The sequence below is a fragment of the Danio aesculapii genome, chromosome 6 (assembly GCF_903798145.1).
Source record: "Danio aesculapii chromosome 6, fDanAes4.1, whole genome shotgun sequence".
Classification (NCBI taxonomy): Eukaryota; Metazoa; Chordata; class Actinopteri; order Cypriniformes; family Danionidae; genus Danio; species Danio aesculapii.
In genome coordinates, this window is record NC_079440.1 from 16,048,034 (window position 1) to 16,062,162 (window position 14,129).

The window sequence follows — 14,129 nt, forward strand, 5'->3', positions numbered from 1 at the left end:
AACGGACGTGTCAGCCAATCAGATTGCTTTTATGCAAATATACTAGCTCAGACAGTAGTCGACTGCGGACTAAAGCTGTGGTCACACTTGACTTTTCCTCCCATAGACTTCCATTCAAACGCACGCGAATGCGTCAGACTGGAAACGCAGGGTCATGCGTCAAGTTTCGCATGTTGCTGCGGTGCAAAGTTCAAGCTTGGTGAACTCTGACCTGCGAAATTGCATCACTTGACTGCGTGAGATCAATCGAGGATCAAAACATGACCTCTCTGAACAGGAATTTAAAACATGGAGCAATTGCTGGCTTTTTAAAATGTCTAATCATCTTGTTTAATCCCGCCCCTTTTCGCAGCGCCGCACGACAGAATTTCGCACACACAAAGCCCAGTGTGACCGTAGCTTAATTTCATTGGCCGACGCTGCAATGACGATCGCGTCAGCCCCAACTTCAGACACGCCCTCGGTCAAGCGTTGACGCTGAAGCTCCGTGTGAAACGATCGTAAGACTTTGATTTGACAGACAATTTTCACTTGATTAAATAAATTGCCCCTTTGTTTCCAGTGAAGTCCTCTTTGACCATGAGTAGTGATTATTTTTCAGCACCACAAATCTTTACTAACTTTCTGATGAGTGAGACATTCTTTAAAGCAAATTAAGTACAATTTTTAAACAACATTCAAAAAGCACCAGATCTTCGTTACTTTTGCTAGGGAGATGGTGCTTTTCAAGTCTACTCCTGCAAACTTTCATTACATCTTTCCCCTTGTTTTGACTAAAAATAAAACGTTACTGCAATCATATTTGCACAAGACCTAAATCAGGGGTGTCCAAGCTCGGTCCTGGAGGGCCGGGGTGCTGGAGAGTTTGCTCCAACCCTAATGAAACACACCTGAACTAGCTAATCAAGCCCTTACTAGATATGCCAGAAACTTCCTGGCAGGTGTGTTGAGGTAAGTTGGAGCTAAACTCAGCAGGTCACCAGCCATACAGGACCGAGTTTGGACACCCATGACCTATACCAGGGGTGTCCAAACTCAGTCCTGGAGGACCGGTGTCCTGCACTGGTTTGGCGTCAACTTCCTTCAACACACCTGCCTGAAAGTTTCTAGTATACCTAAAAAGAGCTTGATAAGCTAGTTCAGGTGTGTTTAACTAGGGTTGGAAGTAAAATATGCAAGACACCAGCCCTCCAGGACAGAGTTTGGACACCCCTGACCTATACCCTTCTCTCTGCAGTGAAACCAAACATTACTCCAGACCTACACACTACAGTTAAAAGCACTTGTATGGTTGTTTGTGAGAGAAAATGTATGGCTGATTGCCAGAGAGCACATTTACTATGCATTGCTGACTTAGGCAGTTTTTCCATTTGTTAGTTTGCGGTTTTGAAGACTATTTGAGTAGCAAAACTAAAAGGAAAAAAATTCACTCAATACACAACTGAAAGACAAATATATGATTTATAAATTTAATTTACAACCATCAATATCAACCTTTGAGAAAATACCCCATTATAAACCTAAAAAATATTCTTGTTACAAGTTACAAAAATGCTTATGACAAATTAACATACAGACAAAAAATGAACTTCAACTAGAAACAGTCTGCTGAAATTCAACTGTGCAAAACTATACAGCATTTAGAGAACAGAAGACAGCTTATGCTCATGGCTGGTGTCTGATAACGTTCAGTCTGCTGTATGTACAGTGGCGGTCCTCCCCCTCCCTCTCTTCTGCTGACTGGCACTGAGCATTGTATTTATTTGTTTAGAAGAGGATGTAATAACTGGCTGAATTGCCAAATTCGAGGAAGCTGATGATCTCAGTGATGCCCGACCAGGGCTCTTGTTTCTGGGAGATGTCCTACATTCTGCAGATATATGAGAGCTAACAGATCGCTGGAGACTGCCTTGTGATTTAACTTTGCGCTGTTGTTTGGCTGACTTTCTCTTGGTCCTGTAAGGGGGTACCGATGGTCTCTTGGCTGGAGTTAAAAGTCCAGCTCTCCGCAAGCTACGTCTGATTGGTGTTTGGTCAACAGGTGTTTGTTGGATGCGTTCCTCTTGTTCCAGTCCTCCAACCTTATAGGAACTGCCCGCACAAGAGTGAGAATGTGCTTTGGATGAATCATCTACATGGGCAGATGGCGTGAGGTGTCCGAGAAGTAAACAACTTCTACTCGAGATGGAGGAGCGTGTAAAAATTGCTCTTCGACTGCTAGTCAAAGAAGAACCAGGTTCTGAGGGGCCACCGCTCTCCAGGATGGAGTCAGAGGTGGTGGTACATAGATCAACCATGCTTCTTTTACCACGACCCTTCCGAGAACCTCCTGGTGACTGCCCCTGCCTCTCTTTATTAATATCTGGGCTAAGGCTACGAAACAGCTGTCGGACATGAGAAAGAGATTTGGAATTAGGGGGTGAAGACATGCCTTTTGGTGGACTCTTTAAGATCCTATTGGTCAAAGGGTCATAAAATTTAAGAGGTGTCTTTTTGTATTTGTACTTCAGGCCACCATCACTATCACATGATTTACGCTTCCTCCCTGCTTTCTTTATTGGGGTAGGCTTGGACATTCCTTGACCCCCATCAGGGGAAGAAAGTACATAGACCACAGTTTTAGGCTGCAAAGGACTCATTATCTTGCAGTAAGACGTTGGAAGCTTCAGGGCACAGAGTCTGGTCTTCATGTCAGGGGTTCTTTCGGGGCTAGGGCATTGATGAGGCTCATCATTGTATGCGGAAGGGAATGTTTCTTGTGTTGGCTTTGACCGCACTATAGGGCAGCTAAGAGGGATGGTCTGTGTACCGTGGCTTATTTTCACCACTTGACAACGTGATGCTTGTCTGTAATATTTTTGCCTAGTTTTCCTAACCAAAACTGCTGAATGTTTGGGGTCTTCTTCGTTGTGTTCAATGAGCGGCAATATGTCTGTAGGATTCAATTCAACTGTTTCTGTTTGTTCTTTTTTGTCCTGCTTCTTATTTTTTCTTCTTTTCTTACAGTGCTTCCCAAACATAGCCAAGGATTCACTATCAAAATAGCACCGGAACTGACCTTGTTGGAACTCTTTTACTATGGAATCTATTTTTATGTCATCTTCAAACATCACTTGTGTCCAAGTTTTACCAACAAAAGACTGTGGTATGTGGGGAAGATCAGGAATCACATTGTCTTCAGCATTCTGCTTAGGTTCCTCAGGTGTTCCCAGAGTGTTAAGGGCTGTGTCCAGCTGAGTCTGGTACGTTTGGTCTTCAAGGTCTATATGAACCTCCAACAACTGGGCTAAATTATTTTCTTTACCCTTTGTCTTTCCCAGAGCCACTTGTATTGCATTGTCCCATTCTTCACTGCCTTTAGAGTCACTCACCGACTGAGGACTTAAAAGAAAGCTGCCATCTTCTTCTTGCTGGTCCACTTTGAGACCATAACAGTATTTTTCAATAACCTCCTCTATCACGTCTCGAATCTGGTCAGACAGATTACTGAATGTTTGTTCTCTGTGGGGGCCTTTCCAAGGTGGCAGTGCTGAAATCCACTTTGTGGAATTCTCAGTCACCGATCGAAAGGTTTCAGGTTGGTCCTTTGAGGTAATGCACTTTGCAGCTGGTGGGGCACAGGAAGCTTTAATGGTGTCGCTCCCCTCATTATCCCTATTGGTTTTCTTGTGTGCTTTTCTGTGTTCAACAGCTCCAGTCTTGGAGACTGGTGCACCCTCTGAAGGAGGATGTCCAGAGGGGTGTGTATGTGAGCTTTCTCTCTGAACAGGTAGTGTGAATTGTGATTTATGTAGTTTGTCGTTGGCAGAACTGCCACTAGTCCTGTGCAAAAAACCCTGTGAGGGGGAATACTTTTCAGGGGGAGGTTGTTCAGGCACCATTTTTCCTTTTTGGGAAGCAGTTTGTAAGTCTGTATTTGCAGTAAGGTCAATTGTCACTGCTGGAGCTGCTGTTGCAACTTGCAGCATTTGACAGGACTCTTCATCAGAGGTAGGCATCTCTTCTCGTGTCCCAACAGAGACCCCATCGTCATCTGATCCACAGTATACCTCTGAGAGCACCTCCTTTGGGACAAGCGGGGTGGTTAACAAAGGTAGATCAGCATGGGTAGGTCTATAGAGAAAAAGAAGTTTAAAAAGCAATGACTGTGTGTTTTTTTTTTACTTACAATTCATAAAACACAATATACTGTATTATAGGAACATGTTAGCAAGGCTCAATAAGAGATCTGGTAACTTAAAAGAGGAGGCTAGCATACCGCGTATCACTGTAGTGGTGTGGATGATGCTGAAGCACATCCTGAAGGAATCTTTCCAATAAACTTCCAGAAGATACATTAGCTCTCGAAACTCGTACCACTTCTCGATGTTGGGCACTTAAGATATGCTGCAAAATACAACTCACTGTTTACAATAAAGCCATAATAACTCATGTCAAAATATTAATAATAATAATAAAGATGACAAGTTATCAAAAAAGCATGCTATTAGAATCCTGAAGCCACTTAGAATCTCTAGTATCCATTTAATAGAAATCAGTGTGCAATCACTTTGAGATTCAAAAAAACATATGCAAAACAATTCATAATTACAACTAGTAGCTCCTTACAATGTACAGAGGTCTTACAAAGTGAAATGATTGCTTGGTGCAACATTATTACCTGTTATTCACAGCCTGGGCAAACACCTTGGACCATGTAATCTGAAGTATGCACATGGTCCATAATGACATATCCGCACACGCAAAATCACACATGAGCTCACACATTTGGGTTTCTTGACCACAGAGCAAGAGAGAGAGAGAGAGAGAGAGAGAGAGAGAGAGAGAGAGAGAGAGAGAGAGAGAGAGAGAGAGAGATAACAGGCCAACAAATATGTCATTATGTGGTGAGATGTTCATAGCGCATAATTCAGTGCATACACTGTTTGGCTTCGTGAGACCTAATTGCATAATCAGGAGACACTGGTAGTAATTATGATTTGTTTTGAAGACTTGAATTTTTGGAAACTCAAAAGTGATGGCATCCACTGACCTCCATTATATGGATACCAGAGGAACTATACAGGGCAAAAAGTTTTCAGGTAAAATTTGTCATTACTGTTGAAGAAAAAAGCCACCTACATCTTTAATGGCCTGATGGAAAATGAACAGGAGAGTGAAAGAACGGGAAATTTTTGTGTGAACAATCCCTTTTTACTTGTACACCAGGTTGCACAAACACTGGGTGACAGAAATTTCATCATAACAGTGTACCCAGATATTGTAACCATGGCTAATGTACATGTAGCTCATATATTATTTTATGTATTTATACATGAATACATGCTTTGAATTGTTTATTGCACTTCTTGTCAACCATGTCAACACAAAATCTGTCTCATGTTGTGTTCACACCAGACGCGGACCGTGCGCATAAATCTTGCTATTCGCGCATAGACATTTGAGTTTACTCGCTTCTTTTGCGCGTGAAAATCCGCTTCATTCGCGCGTCCAATTCACTTCAGAACAGACGCTGATTCGCGTCATGGGCAGGGCTTCTGTCAGTCCGGTGACTGTAGCTTCTTTGCTAAATGGCTAACATGGATTTTATTGAGAAAATAACTGTTTATGTGCTTTATAAAGGCTGAAAAACAGCGTTGATTCATTTGGAGCAGTGTTTGAGTCGAGTAGATCCTTTCAGAGGTGCAGCCAGCTCTGTGAGCTCATAAACTCCTCCAGAAACTTAACCTGGATGATGGAAGCTTTCAGCGGTGCTTCAGACTGAGCCGAGCCCAGTTTGATGAACTGTTGTCAATGTAGGCAGGAGGATTTATCCCGGGACACCAACAACAGGCACTACATCATAATCACGGCCCCACAAGAGCAAGCTCCTGATTAGTTAACGCGGCACAAATGTCTGCTTGAGTTCAGATTTTTGAACTCGAGCGATTTGCACGAAGCACGCGTTAAGCACGTCAAACGGATGTCTATTCGCACGTTTGCATTGACTTAACATGTAAATCACTCGTGCTTGACGTGCGTTCCGCGTCTGGTGTGAACACAGCATTACAGTCAAAACAATAAAACAAGAACAACAAAAAAAGTTTAAGTCAGAAAAAACACAGATTATTTTTGTGAATGTGTAAGGCAATTTAAAGATGTCTGTAACTAGTTGAAGATTGTAAATGAACACTTTTAGTGCTAATAATTTTTGCGAAAAAAGATTAAGACACTAATGACTAATGAAGCTTTCTGCTGCTCATATAACATGGTTTTGTGCACACTATCAAATGTGAATGTGATAAGACTGTTTATAGTTTCACATTCAATATATACTTAATGGTGGTTTGTAATAAACATTGCTTTGTTTAGACAGAACTACTTAACAAATGCAGTGGGGGAATATAAGTATTCAACACGTCATGTTTTTTTCCGGGAAATAATTTCTAAAGGAGCGGCTGACATGGAATTGATCTACACCTCCCTTTATTCATGTGATCAATACTTTTTGAAAACTAAATAGTTTTGTTTTCTTTGCATATATGGATTTCTTTTGCTCTTACCAACATCGGGTGAAAAGTCAACAGCACCTTTAGAAATATGTTTCTTGAGAAAAATGATGACGTGTTCGATACTCATTTCCACCACTGTATATCATGACCAAAATAGCTTTTATAAAAGGGAGAAAATTATGAAATGACACTATGTTACGCACTTGTTCCACACTATTGTAGAGAACTTGACAGCAGCTGCAGTAACCCTGTCTTTGATAGCTGGAAGAACCAGCCACAGGCTCTTCTCTACGTGTTCTGCAGATAGGGTAAATAGAAGAATTAGAAAAAATCTAAAATTAAATAAAAAATGATATTTTTATTTAATTTATACAGAGAATAAATAACAAGATGGCAAGTGGATTGCTGCAAAGTTGAATTTATTCTCACACAAACTCACCTGCCGGATATGTCAGCTGGACGCCTCTCTGCATCTACAACACGACAAAACATTATGTATAAATTTGATATTAAGTTGTGTTTTGACTGATTGGATCACAAGTAGACATTAAAACCTGGTGTTGTAGTTTGTCTCTTTTGGACATTTTCCTGATTTCATCGAGGTAAGTGTCTGAGTGGATGTATACATTTTTTTTTATCTTTCCCTCTAATATTTAAAAATAAGTCTGTGCAATTTACAGAATGAGACTGATCTCTTTCAAAAACTATGGCAAAACTGGGTTAAACACAGTGGGATTGTGTAAGAATGGGGAGCAATCCTGTTGAATGCGTTTTCAACTGACTCTGAAAACGAATAAGTGGTTGAAAATAGATCAGCTCAAGATGTTTTAAATACTGTTTACACCTTTATTTGGCATTGTCCACTTATAATCAGATTAATAACAATGCATCCTAATTAGGCATGGGACGATAACCTTTTTCAAGGCATACCACGGTTTGAAAAAGTCAATGTTTTAAAACCGGCAATATATTCTGCTATACTGTTCCTAAAGTATGTGTACAAAATTTTACATTTTAAAAAAAAAAAAATTTCCAGCAGAAAACATATCCAAAGATGCTTTTTTAAATTGTAAAGAAATCTGTGTTCTTGAACAAAATTATTGATTTGAATTATTTAGCCTGACATGTTTACAGTTACAAAATATTTTAAATGTTTCTCAAAATAAAATGTATTGTGTTCAATGGGGGGAAAAGTTAAAGTTTTTGACTCAGACATTTAAAAAGAACTTTTTAATTTAATATTTTAGAGCAGTAAACACAATACTGTGATACTGTGAAACCATGATATTTTTATCCAAGATTATCATACTGTCAGAATATTATACCGGCCCATGCCTAATCCTAATAGGGTGTAAACAAGTCCATAAATGCGTTCTCCAAATCATTCATTCTCCTTCGGCTTAGTCCCTTATTTATCAGGGGTCGCCACAGCGGAATCAACCACCAACTATTCAAGCAAATGTTTTACACAGCGAATGTCCCAGCGATTTGTTTAAAATCTTAAAACCCACCTTAAAAACTCCTCATTATCTCCCCAAACAAATGTAATGTAATCTGTAGATCTTTTTTTTTATTTATGTTTTGTTTATAATGCATGAAATAAGGACATGTCTCACAACCTGTCCGTGGCACTAATTAAGCAGAAATTTGATAAGATTTGACCAATCGAATCAGTGCTAAAATGTTGTTTAATTAGAATTAAATGCACATTCTTGAATGTTAATAAGATTCAATGATTTAAAAAAATCCGAAATTCATAAATCTAAGATTAGACACTTACTTTTAGCAGACGGCTTTGGTCCCTCCCCCAAGGGCATGGTACTGTCTTTACACAATAACACACACACAAAAAGTATAATAATAACAATGTCGCTGTTTGTGTATTTCACATGTATTTACAGTTTACCTTTTCATTTTGCTCGCTATGGGCCTTACAAAAACAAAATTTCATCACTAGCAACTACTAGTGTATGGTGTATTTTACAAATAATTTCTACTTACAGTGTTCAGCATATATAAGTACACCCCTCACAAATCTATCTTTCATATTCACATTTATAATAGAAAGCTTTACAATATTATATTCGTGCATATACATTAGATTAGTCAATTAGTCAAAACACCCAAATTTAAGTTATAGAAAAATATTAAATACATTTAAAAAAATAGGAAAAATGAAGCAAAGCAAAACAATTGAAAAATTTAGTTCAAATTTTGTAGGTTTTTGTAATATTTTGCTTGAATTTAATTGTATTATCTTTTAATTTGTAATATATTTATATATTATACATTATAAATTATACACACTAATATATATATATATATATGTGTATGTGTGTGTGTGTTTAATTATTCTGTTTTGTTTAAATGCACCAAAATACATGCCTATATTCACTGAAAAATGAATAAAAATATTCATTTTTAAATGGGGTGTCCTCAATTATGCTGAGCACTGTATATAGGAAAGTGCTCACAAAAAGTTATACGAATGAGCAGATCTAACTTACTGCAATATATTTACACTCACCTACATGGAGGAAAGAGGATGACTGAAAGTGTTTCCGTTCCGTGTCACATCACCGCATTTATGTATACAGCCATGTGTAGTAAGTTAGAAGTCGCATCTAAACATACAGTATACGTAAACAATACAAATACTATATTGAAAAAAGCATCTTAAAACGAAGTTGCTTTTTCTACCAAACATTACGTTAAGAACAAAATATACATGAATAAAGCATGCCTTGCAGTTTAAGTAAGTTATGACAGCTTACTTCAAAACAAGTAAATAATAAACTTATGAAAATGAAATATACTTTAATGTCCAGCTGTAACTACTCAAACACACATTCACTGGCCTAAACACAAAAACGCGGCCATTTAAATAGCGCTTCCCAATATTACAACACAAACACCCGCGTTCAATTTAAGAGTTTCTTAAAATGCTTATATTTTAAATACGGGTAAAACAACTTATGCTGTTTAGCAACACACAAACTGCAGTATTGCTAGCCATCTATGCTAGTTCACTTAGCGAGCTAGTGACACTTAGCATGACAACGTGGACAATGTGACAACAGGACCGTGATATAAACAATCATTTTAAAATAATTAGCGAAATATATGAAGAATTATACTGCAGTCTTCGACGTGCTGTCACCTGATTACAGAGGTTATTCCACTTAGATCCCATCGGTATCCGTGTTTAGCACAGCTCTGCTCGTGGAGTGACGTAAGAGCAAAGCGCGGGAATCCGCCCACTACAAGTCTGAAGCGGACTTTAATCAATGGGGCTGTACACTCAACGCGCCCCTCACGGTCAAATTATATAGGATATTCAGAATTGTTTAGTTTATGGTAATATAACAAATATGGCAAACTGTAAAGTATTGTAAAAAAGCTCCCATAGTGATGCTAAGTCAACAACCATTTAAAATTACAGTGTAGTTTAGACTAAAGAGTTTATTCCCACCTGTAAAATTGAACTTCGCAAAATAAATATAAAAGTGACTAGTTGAAAAACAAACATGTATAAAATATAAACAATTGACTAAACTAACCTCATATGTAAAGCCTTGTACGAGAATTCAACCTAATAAGTACTAGCCACATGTTGTTGAATTGGTGCATAATAAAAATAAAACCAGACAAACAAAGCATTTGAAGTGCTTTTATTGGACTAATGCTTTGTGCTGTGAGGTTTTAGATCTTGTTGAAGGCTGCCACATCCATGGACTGTACATAGTCCTCAAAGGCTGTGATCAGTTCCTCTAGCTGGTCTGTTCCGACTTTATCATCCTCTACAACACAGGCGATCTGCAGCTTCTTGATGCCATAGCCAACAGGCAACAGTTTGGCTGGAAACAAAAAGTGAAGAGTGACAAATAAGTAAAACCACTGGGAAGCTTTTGAAAATCTGTTATAGTGAACAGTAAAATGCACTAAAGAGAAACTATCATTTTCACTTACACTGTCCCCAGACTAAACCGTCTAACTGAATGCTGCGGACGCACTCCTCAAGCTTGGCCATGTCAGTTTCATCATCCCAGGGTTTGACATCCAACAGAATGGAAGACTTGGCGATAAGTGCAGGCTCTGTACAGGACATAAGACAGTGTCAATGGTAATGCAAACAAATTAAATCCAAATGATCACAATTAAATGACTAGTAATACGTCAGATAAGAGTGTGTCAATCACCATATTCAGCCGAAAGATGGTTATAAGAAATCATCACTGAACTAGTCACAATGTTTCTATACATGTCCACTACCAGTCAAAAATTCAGAATCAATTTTATGTATCTGAAGTCTTTCATGCTCACAAAGGCTGCTTTGATATCCATCGATCTATCGATCATTATTACCAGGGTTTCCACTCAAACCAAATTCTGATTCAACTAAAAAGCTGAATTTCCATGACCTGTAATGAAGAGAAAAAAAAAAAAAAAAAAAAAAAAAAAAGGCCGGTTTTGTGTTTTGCATTATATTAAAATGCTGACGCCATGACTCCAACACAGATACATTTTTACACAAATAAGGCAGTTCTGGTTATTTTACTAGACTTTATTATCCCTTATGAGAACAATGTAAAATTTACCTCAGATTTTGAACAATTTGAAGTAATTAGTGTTTGAATGTCTGCAAAATGCTACCTCTCCAATATTTGATAGCTCAATAATGGTTGATTCACAAATTTTACATTGTTTTTCTGTCATCTACTTGAACAACCTTAATGAAGTGGTCATTTCTAAGTCAGAGCTCATAAAATGTATATTATCCTGACAGGTTACATTAAATTAACAGGCATAGTCTGGTAACTACATTTGACTTGCAGCAAGTGAATACTAGTTGATGAAAAGTCAAAAATAAGCCTTAAAAAAAAAAAAAAAAAAAAAAAAAAACAAGACATTACATGATAGTGAAGGATGGTAAATGTATATGGTAGTAAATTCAATAAGAAAATTACTACTTAAATCGATAAACTGAAAAATCACTGATATACTATGAATTGTATTCAATGTGTGGAATCGACATTTCTAGGACATTCCAGCAATTCCAAGACCCATGGGAACCAGGCAGTAATTGTGAAAATTACTTCATTAAAAAAAAAAAAAAATAAAAAAAAAAATAAAAATGATGGGAAATCCTGGTAAAGTCACCCATTATTTTTATATATATATATATATATATATATATATATATATATATATATATATATATATATATATATATATATATATATATATATATATATATATATATATATATATATATATATATATATATATATATATTTTCACCAACTAATTTAGAGAGGAGCACATGATATGATCGACTACAGCGGATCCTTATCGCTAATCATTAGCTAGCCTATCAGATCATTCCAAAATTACTATAAATATCCTTCCTAAACTTCATTCCTCATCTTCATTTCGGAACCCCCCCCCCCATCCTTCCCTTCTCCCTCCTCCTCAATTCTAGGATTGGGCGACACGTTGGCTCAATGGCTGGCGCTGCTGTCACGCAGCAGGAGAGTCAATGGTTTAAGTTCTAATTTAGCCAGTCGGCACTCTCTGCGCAGAGTTCGCATGTTCTCCCCATATTCGTGTGGGTTTTCCCTGCAAGTACTCTGGTTTCCTCCCAGTCTAAAAACATGTGACATAAGGGAATTGTAATAACACAGTCACAAGTACTTAACGCATACATACTGAATCGATTCTTATAGAACCACCTTAACAACCAAAGTATAGGTAAAAAAAAAAAAAAAAAAAAAAAAAGGGGGACTGGGGGTGGGGGTGTTCACGTGAAATACATCATCTCGTATCCCTCCTAATGCTCATTGACCAGGTGGGGGAACCTTGGGCTCATTATCTCTGAGCTCAGGGTTCTCTCCCGGGACAGTCTCTATTATAGTCAAGCATATAAGTGCAAACTCTTGAAATAGTTTAAAAAAGAATTTCAGCCTTGGTGGACATGAAATAAACTTCAAAAAACATAATAGCTTTTTCCAAAATTGACCAGCAGAGTATGATTTAACACAAACAAAATGTCAAAACACATACTCTTTGCCTTTTTGGCGTTATAAGCTGCAAGCCTCTCCTCCTTGATCTTTGCGGCTTCCTCATCCTGTAACGAAGAGATCCAAGATTAGCTTTGAGCAGAAATACCAGTGATTGCTTGGACACTACTATCTGGTATTCAGGAATAAAAGACATCCATCACGGCATCAGTCGAAAGATGGTGAGATTAATCATCACATGACCAGGCAAGTGTGTGAAAACGCAATCAACTCTGCAACTCAACTGACCTCTTCCTCATCGGAACCGAATAGATCGATGTCGTCGTCATCTTCATCTGCTGCAGCAGGAGCTGCTGCAGTGGTGTCCTCCACACCGGCAGGGCCATACTGACCGAGAGGTTTCTTCACACCTGGAAGGCTGAACACACACAAAAAAAAAAGACTGAATCCATGCAAAAAAAGAGAATACCTGTTGAGATGGTCTAACATTTCCCATGCAAATCAGAGATTAAAGAATTGTGCATCAGTCACTCAGGCGAAAGATGGTGTTAGGATAATCATCAAGTATTGGGGAAGTACCTGCTAAATGTTAAATACAGCATCAAACTGAACATTACCTGCCCTTCTCCTTCTGGAAAGACTTGATGTGGTTGTACCAACGCAAAGCATGGCAGAGGTCAGCAGATGGGGCACCGGACAGAGCATCAAACACTGCAATATCAGCCTGAGAGGGCACATACCTGAGGAAAGGAAAAATCAGCATACAATCAAATGTAAAAACATAATACCGATTTCCTTTATGAGCAGTAACAGGTTTATAAACAGAATGTGCAGCATTAAAATGTGTCACCTAACAAAAATCGGGCATTGAGGTAAAATTGGTTTCATTTTTACAAATTTATTCACTGGCAACTTGTGACACAGTCCCTATATTGTTTACCATGATACTTTGAATATTCGGTCAGAAATAGCATACAAGTATGACTTTAAAATCAACATTAGCACTTTTTATTTGACTGTGAACTATGTTGTAGTTAGATAATTTTTGGCTGCTATTATGATTTCCCTATTTAGAATTTGCAAAGAACCCTTTTCTGAAAATATTAAGGAGAAAGTCAGAATGTGTGAACATAAAACTAACTTTACCTCAATAAAATTGGGGGAAGGGTACATGTATACAAAGAATATAGCAAAATATTACATACAATTACACACAAAGATCTCATAATTTGAATCCTTTCTAAATTTAATCACGGCTTAATGTTTTGATATGCATCCAGGAGCTATTTTAATGTTACAGCTGATGCATATGGGAAAAAAATAGAGTTGTTGGGAGGCTATGAAGAACACTTCATAAACAAACCCTTAAAAAAAAGCTTACCCTTCAATGTAACTTTTGTCTGCAAGGAAGTTGTTGAGGACTTTGAGTCCAGCGGGTGTTTTGAGATCACCAAAGCCCATTGTGAGAAGTTACCGGTGAGACCTCGTGTACGTGGAACCCAGAGCTTGGAGGAAGAGCGAAGGAACGAGAAGGGAACGTGAGATGGTCTTTATACGTCTGACGGCATGACTCCTCCTACACAGATCCGTTTTTAAACAAATAAGACAGTTTTGGCCG

At 38.1% G+C, this 14,129-nt stretch overlaps 2 protein-coding genes across 4 annotated transcripts; both read right to left on the reverse strand.

Moving 5' to 3' along the window:
- Positions 1-1,442: 1,442 nt before the first annotated feature.
- On the reverse strand, positions 1,443-9,735 carry zdbf2 (zinc finger, DBF-type containing 2). 3 transcript variants are annotated; one of them, XM_056459662.1, is made up of 7 exons: positions 9,652-9,735; positions 9,023-9,115; positions 8,272-8,316; positions 6,931-6,964; positions 6,695-6,788; positions 4,259-4,386; positions 1,443-4,113 (listed from the first exon to the last, which is right to left on the reverse strand). In XM_056459662.1, exons 3-7 carry the CDS (start codon positions 8,306-8,308, stop codon positions 1,689-1,691), a joined length of 2,718 nt encoding a protein of 905 aa, XP_056315637.1. In that variant the 5' UTR covers positions 8,309-8,316; positions 9,023-9,115; positions 9,652-9,735; the 3' UTR covers positions 1,443-1,688. The 3 variants fall into 3 exon arrangements, with proteins under 3 accessions (XP_056315637.1, XP_056315636.1, XP_056315638.1); XM_056459661.1 differs by having other exon boundaries at positions 9,019-9,115; XM_056459663.1 differs by lacking the exons at positions 6,695-6,788; positions 6,931-6,964; positions 8,272-8,316; positions 9,023-9,115; positions 9,652-9,735 and having other exon boundaries at positions 1,443-4,064; positions 4,259-4,344.
- A 412-nt stretch (positions 9,736-10,147) lies between these two features.
- eef1b2 (eukaryotic translation elongation factor 1 beta 2) lies at positions 10,148-14,047 on the reverse strand. Its single transcript, XM_056459665.1, has 6 exons — positions 13,893-14,047; positions 13,129-13,251; positions 12,800-12,929; positions 12,555-12,618; positions 10,461-10,586; positions 10,148-10,348 (listed from the first exon to the last, which is right to left on the reverse strand). Exons 1-6 carry the CDS (start codon positions 13,970-13,972, stop codon positions 10,194-10,196), a joined length of 678 nt encoding a protein of 225 aa, XP_056315640.1. The 5' UTR covers positions 13,973-14,047; the 3' UTR covers positions 10,148-10,193.
- Positions 14,048-14,129: the final 82 nt, after the last annotated feature.

Bases quoted from the DNA above. Each gene is read 5' to 3' on its own strand.
- eef1b2 (XM_056459665.1), bottom strand. From the start codon at position 13,972: ATGGGCTTTGGTGATCTCAAAACACCCGCTGGACTCAAAGTCCTCAAC. The intron at 13,252-13,892 runs GTAAGCTTTTTT...TCCTTTCCTCAG, and splicing joins GACAAAAGTTACATTGAAGG to GTATGTGCCCTCTCAGGCTG. The intron at 10,349-10,460 runs GTAAGTGAAAAT...TTTTGTTTCCAG, and splicing joins CGGTTTAGTCTGGGGACAGT to CCAAACTGTTGCCTGTTGGC.
- zdbf2 (XM_056459662.1), bottom strand. From the start codon at position 8,308: ATGCCCTTGGGGGAGGGACCAAAGCCGTCTGCTAAAA. The intron at 4,387-6,694 runs GTGCGTAACATA...TGTATTTTGCAG, and splicing joins TCTACAATAGTGTGGAACAA to CATATCTTAAGTGCCCAACA. The intron at 4,114-4,258 runs GTATGCTAGCCT...TTTTCTCTATAG, and splicing joins CACCACTACAGTGATACGCG to ACCTACCCATGCTGATCTAC.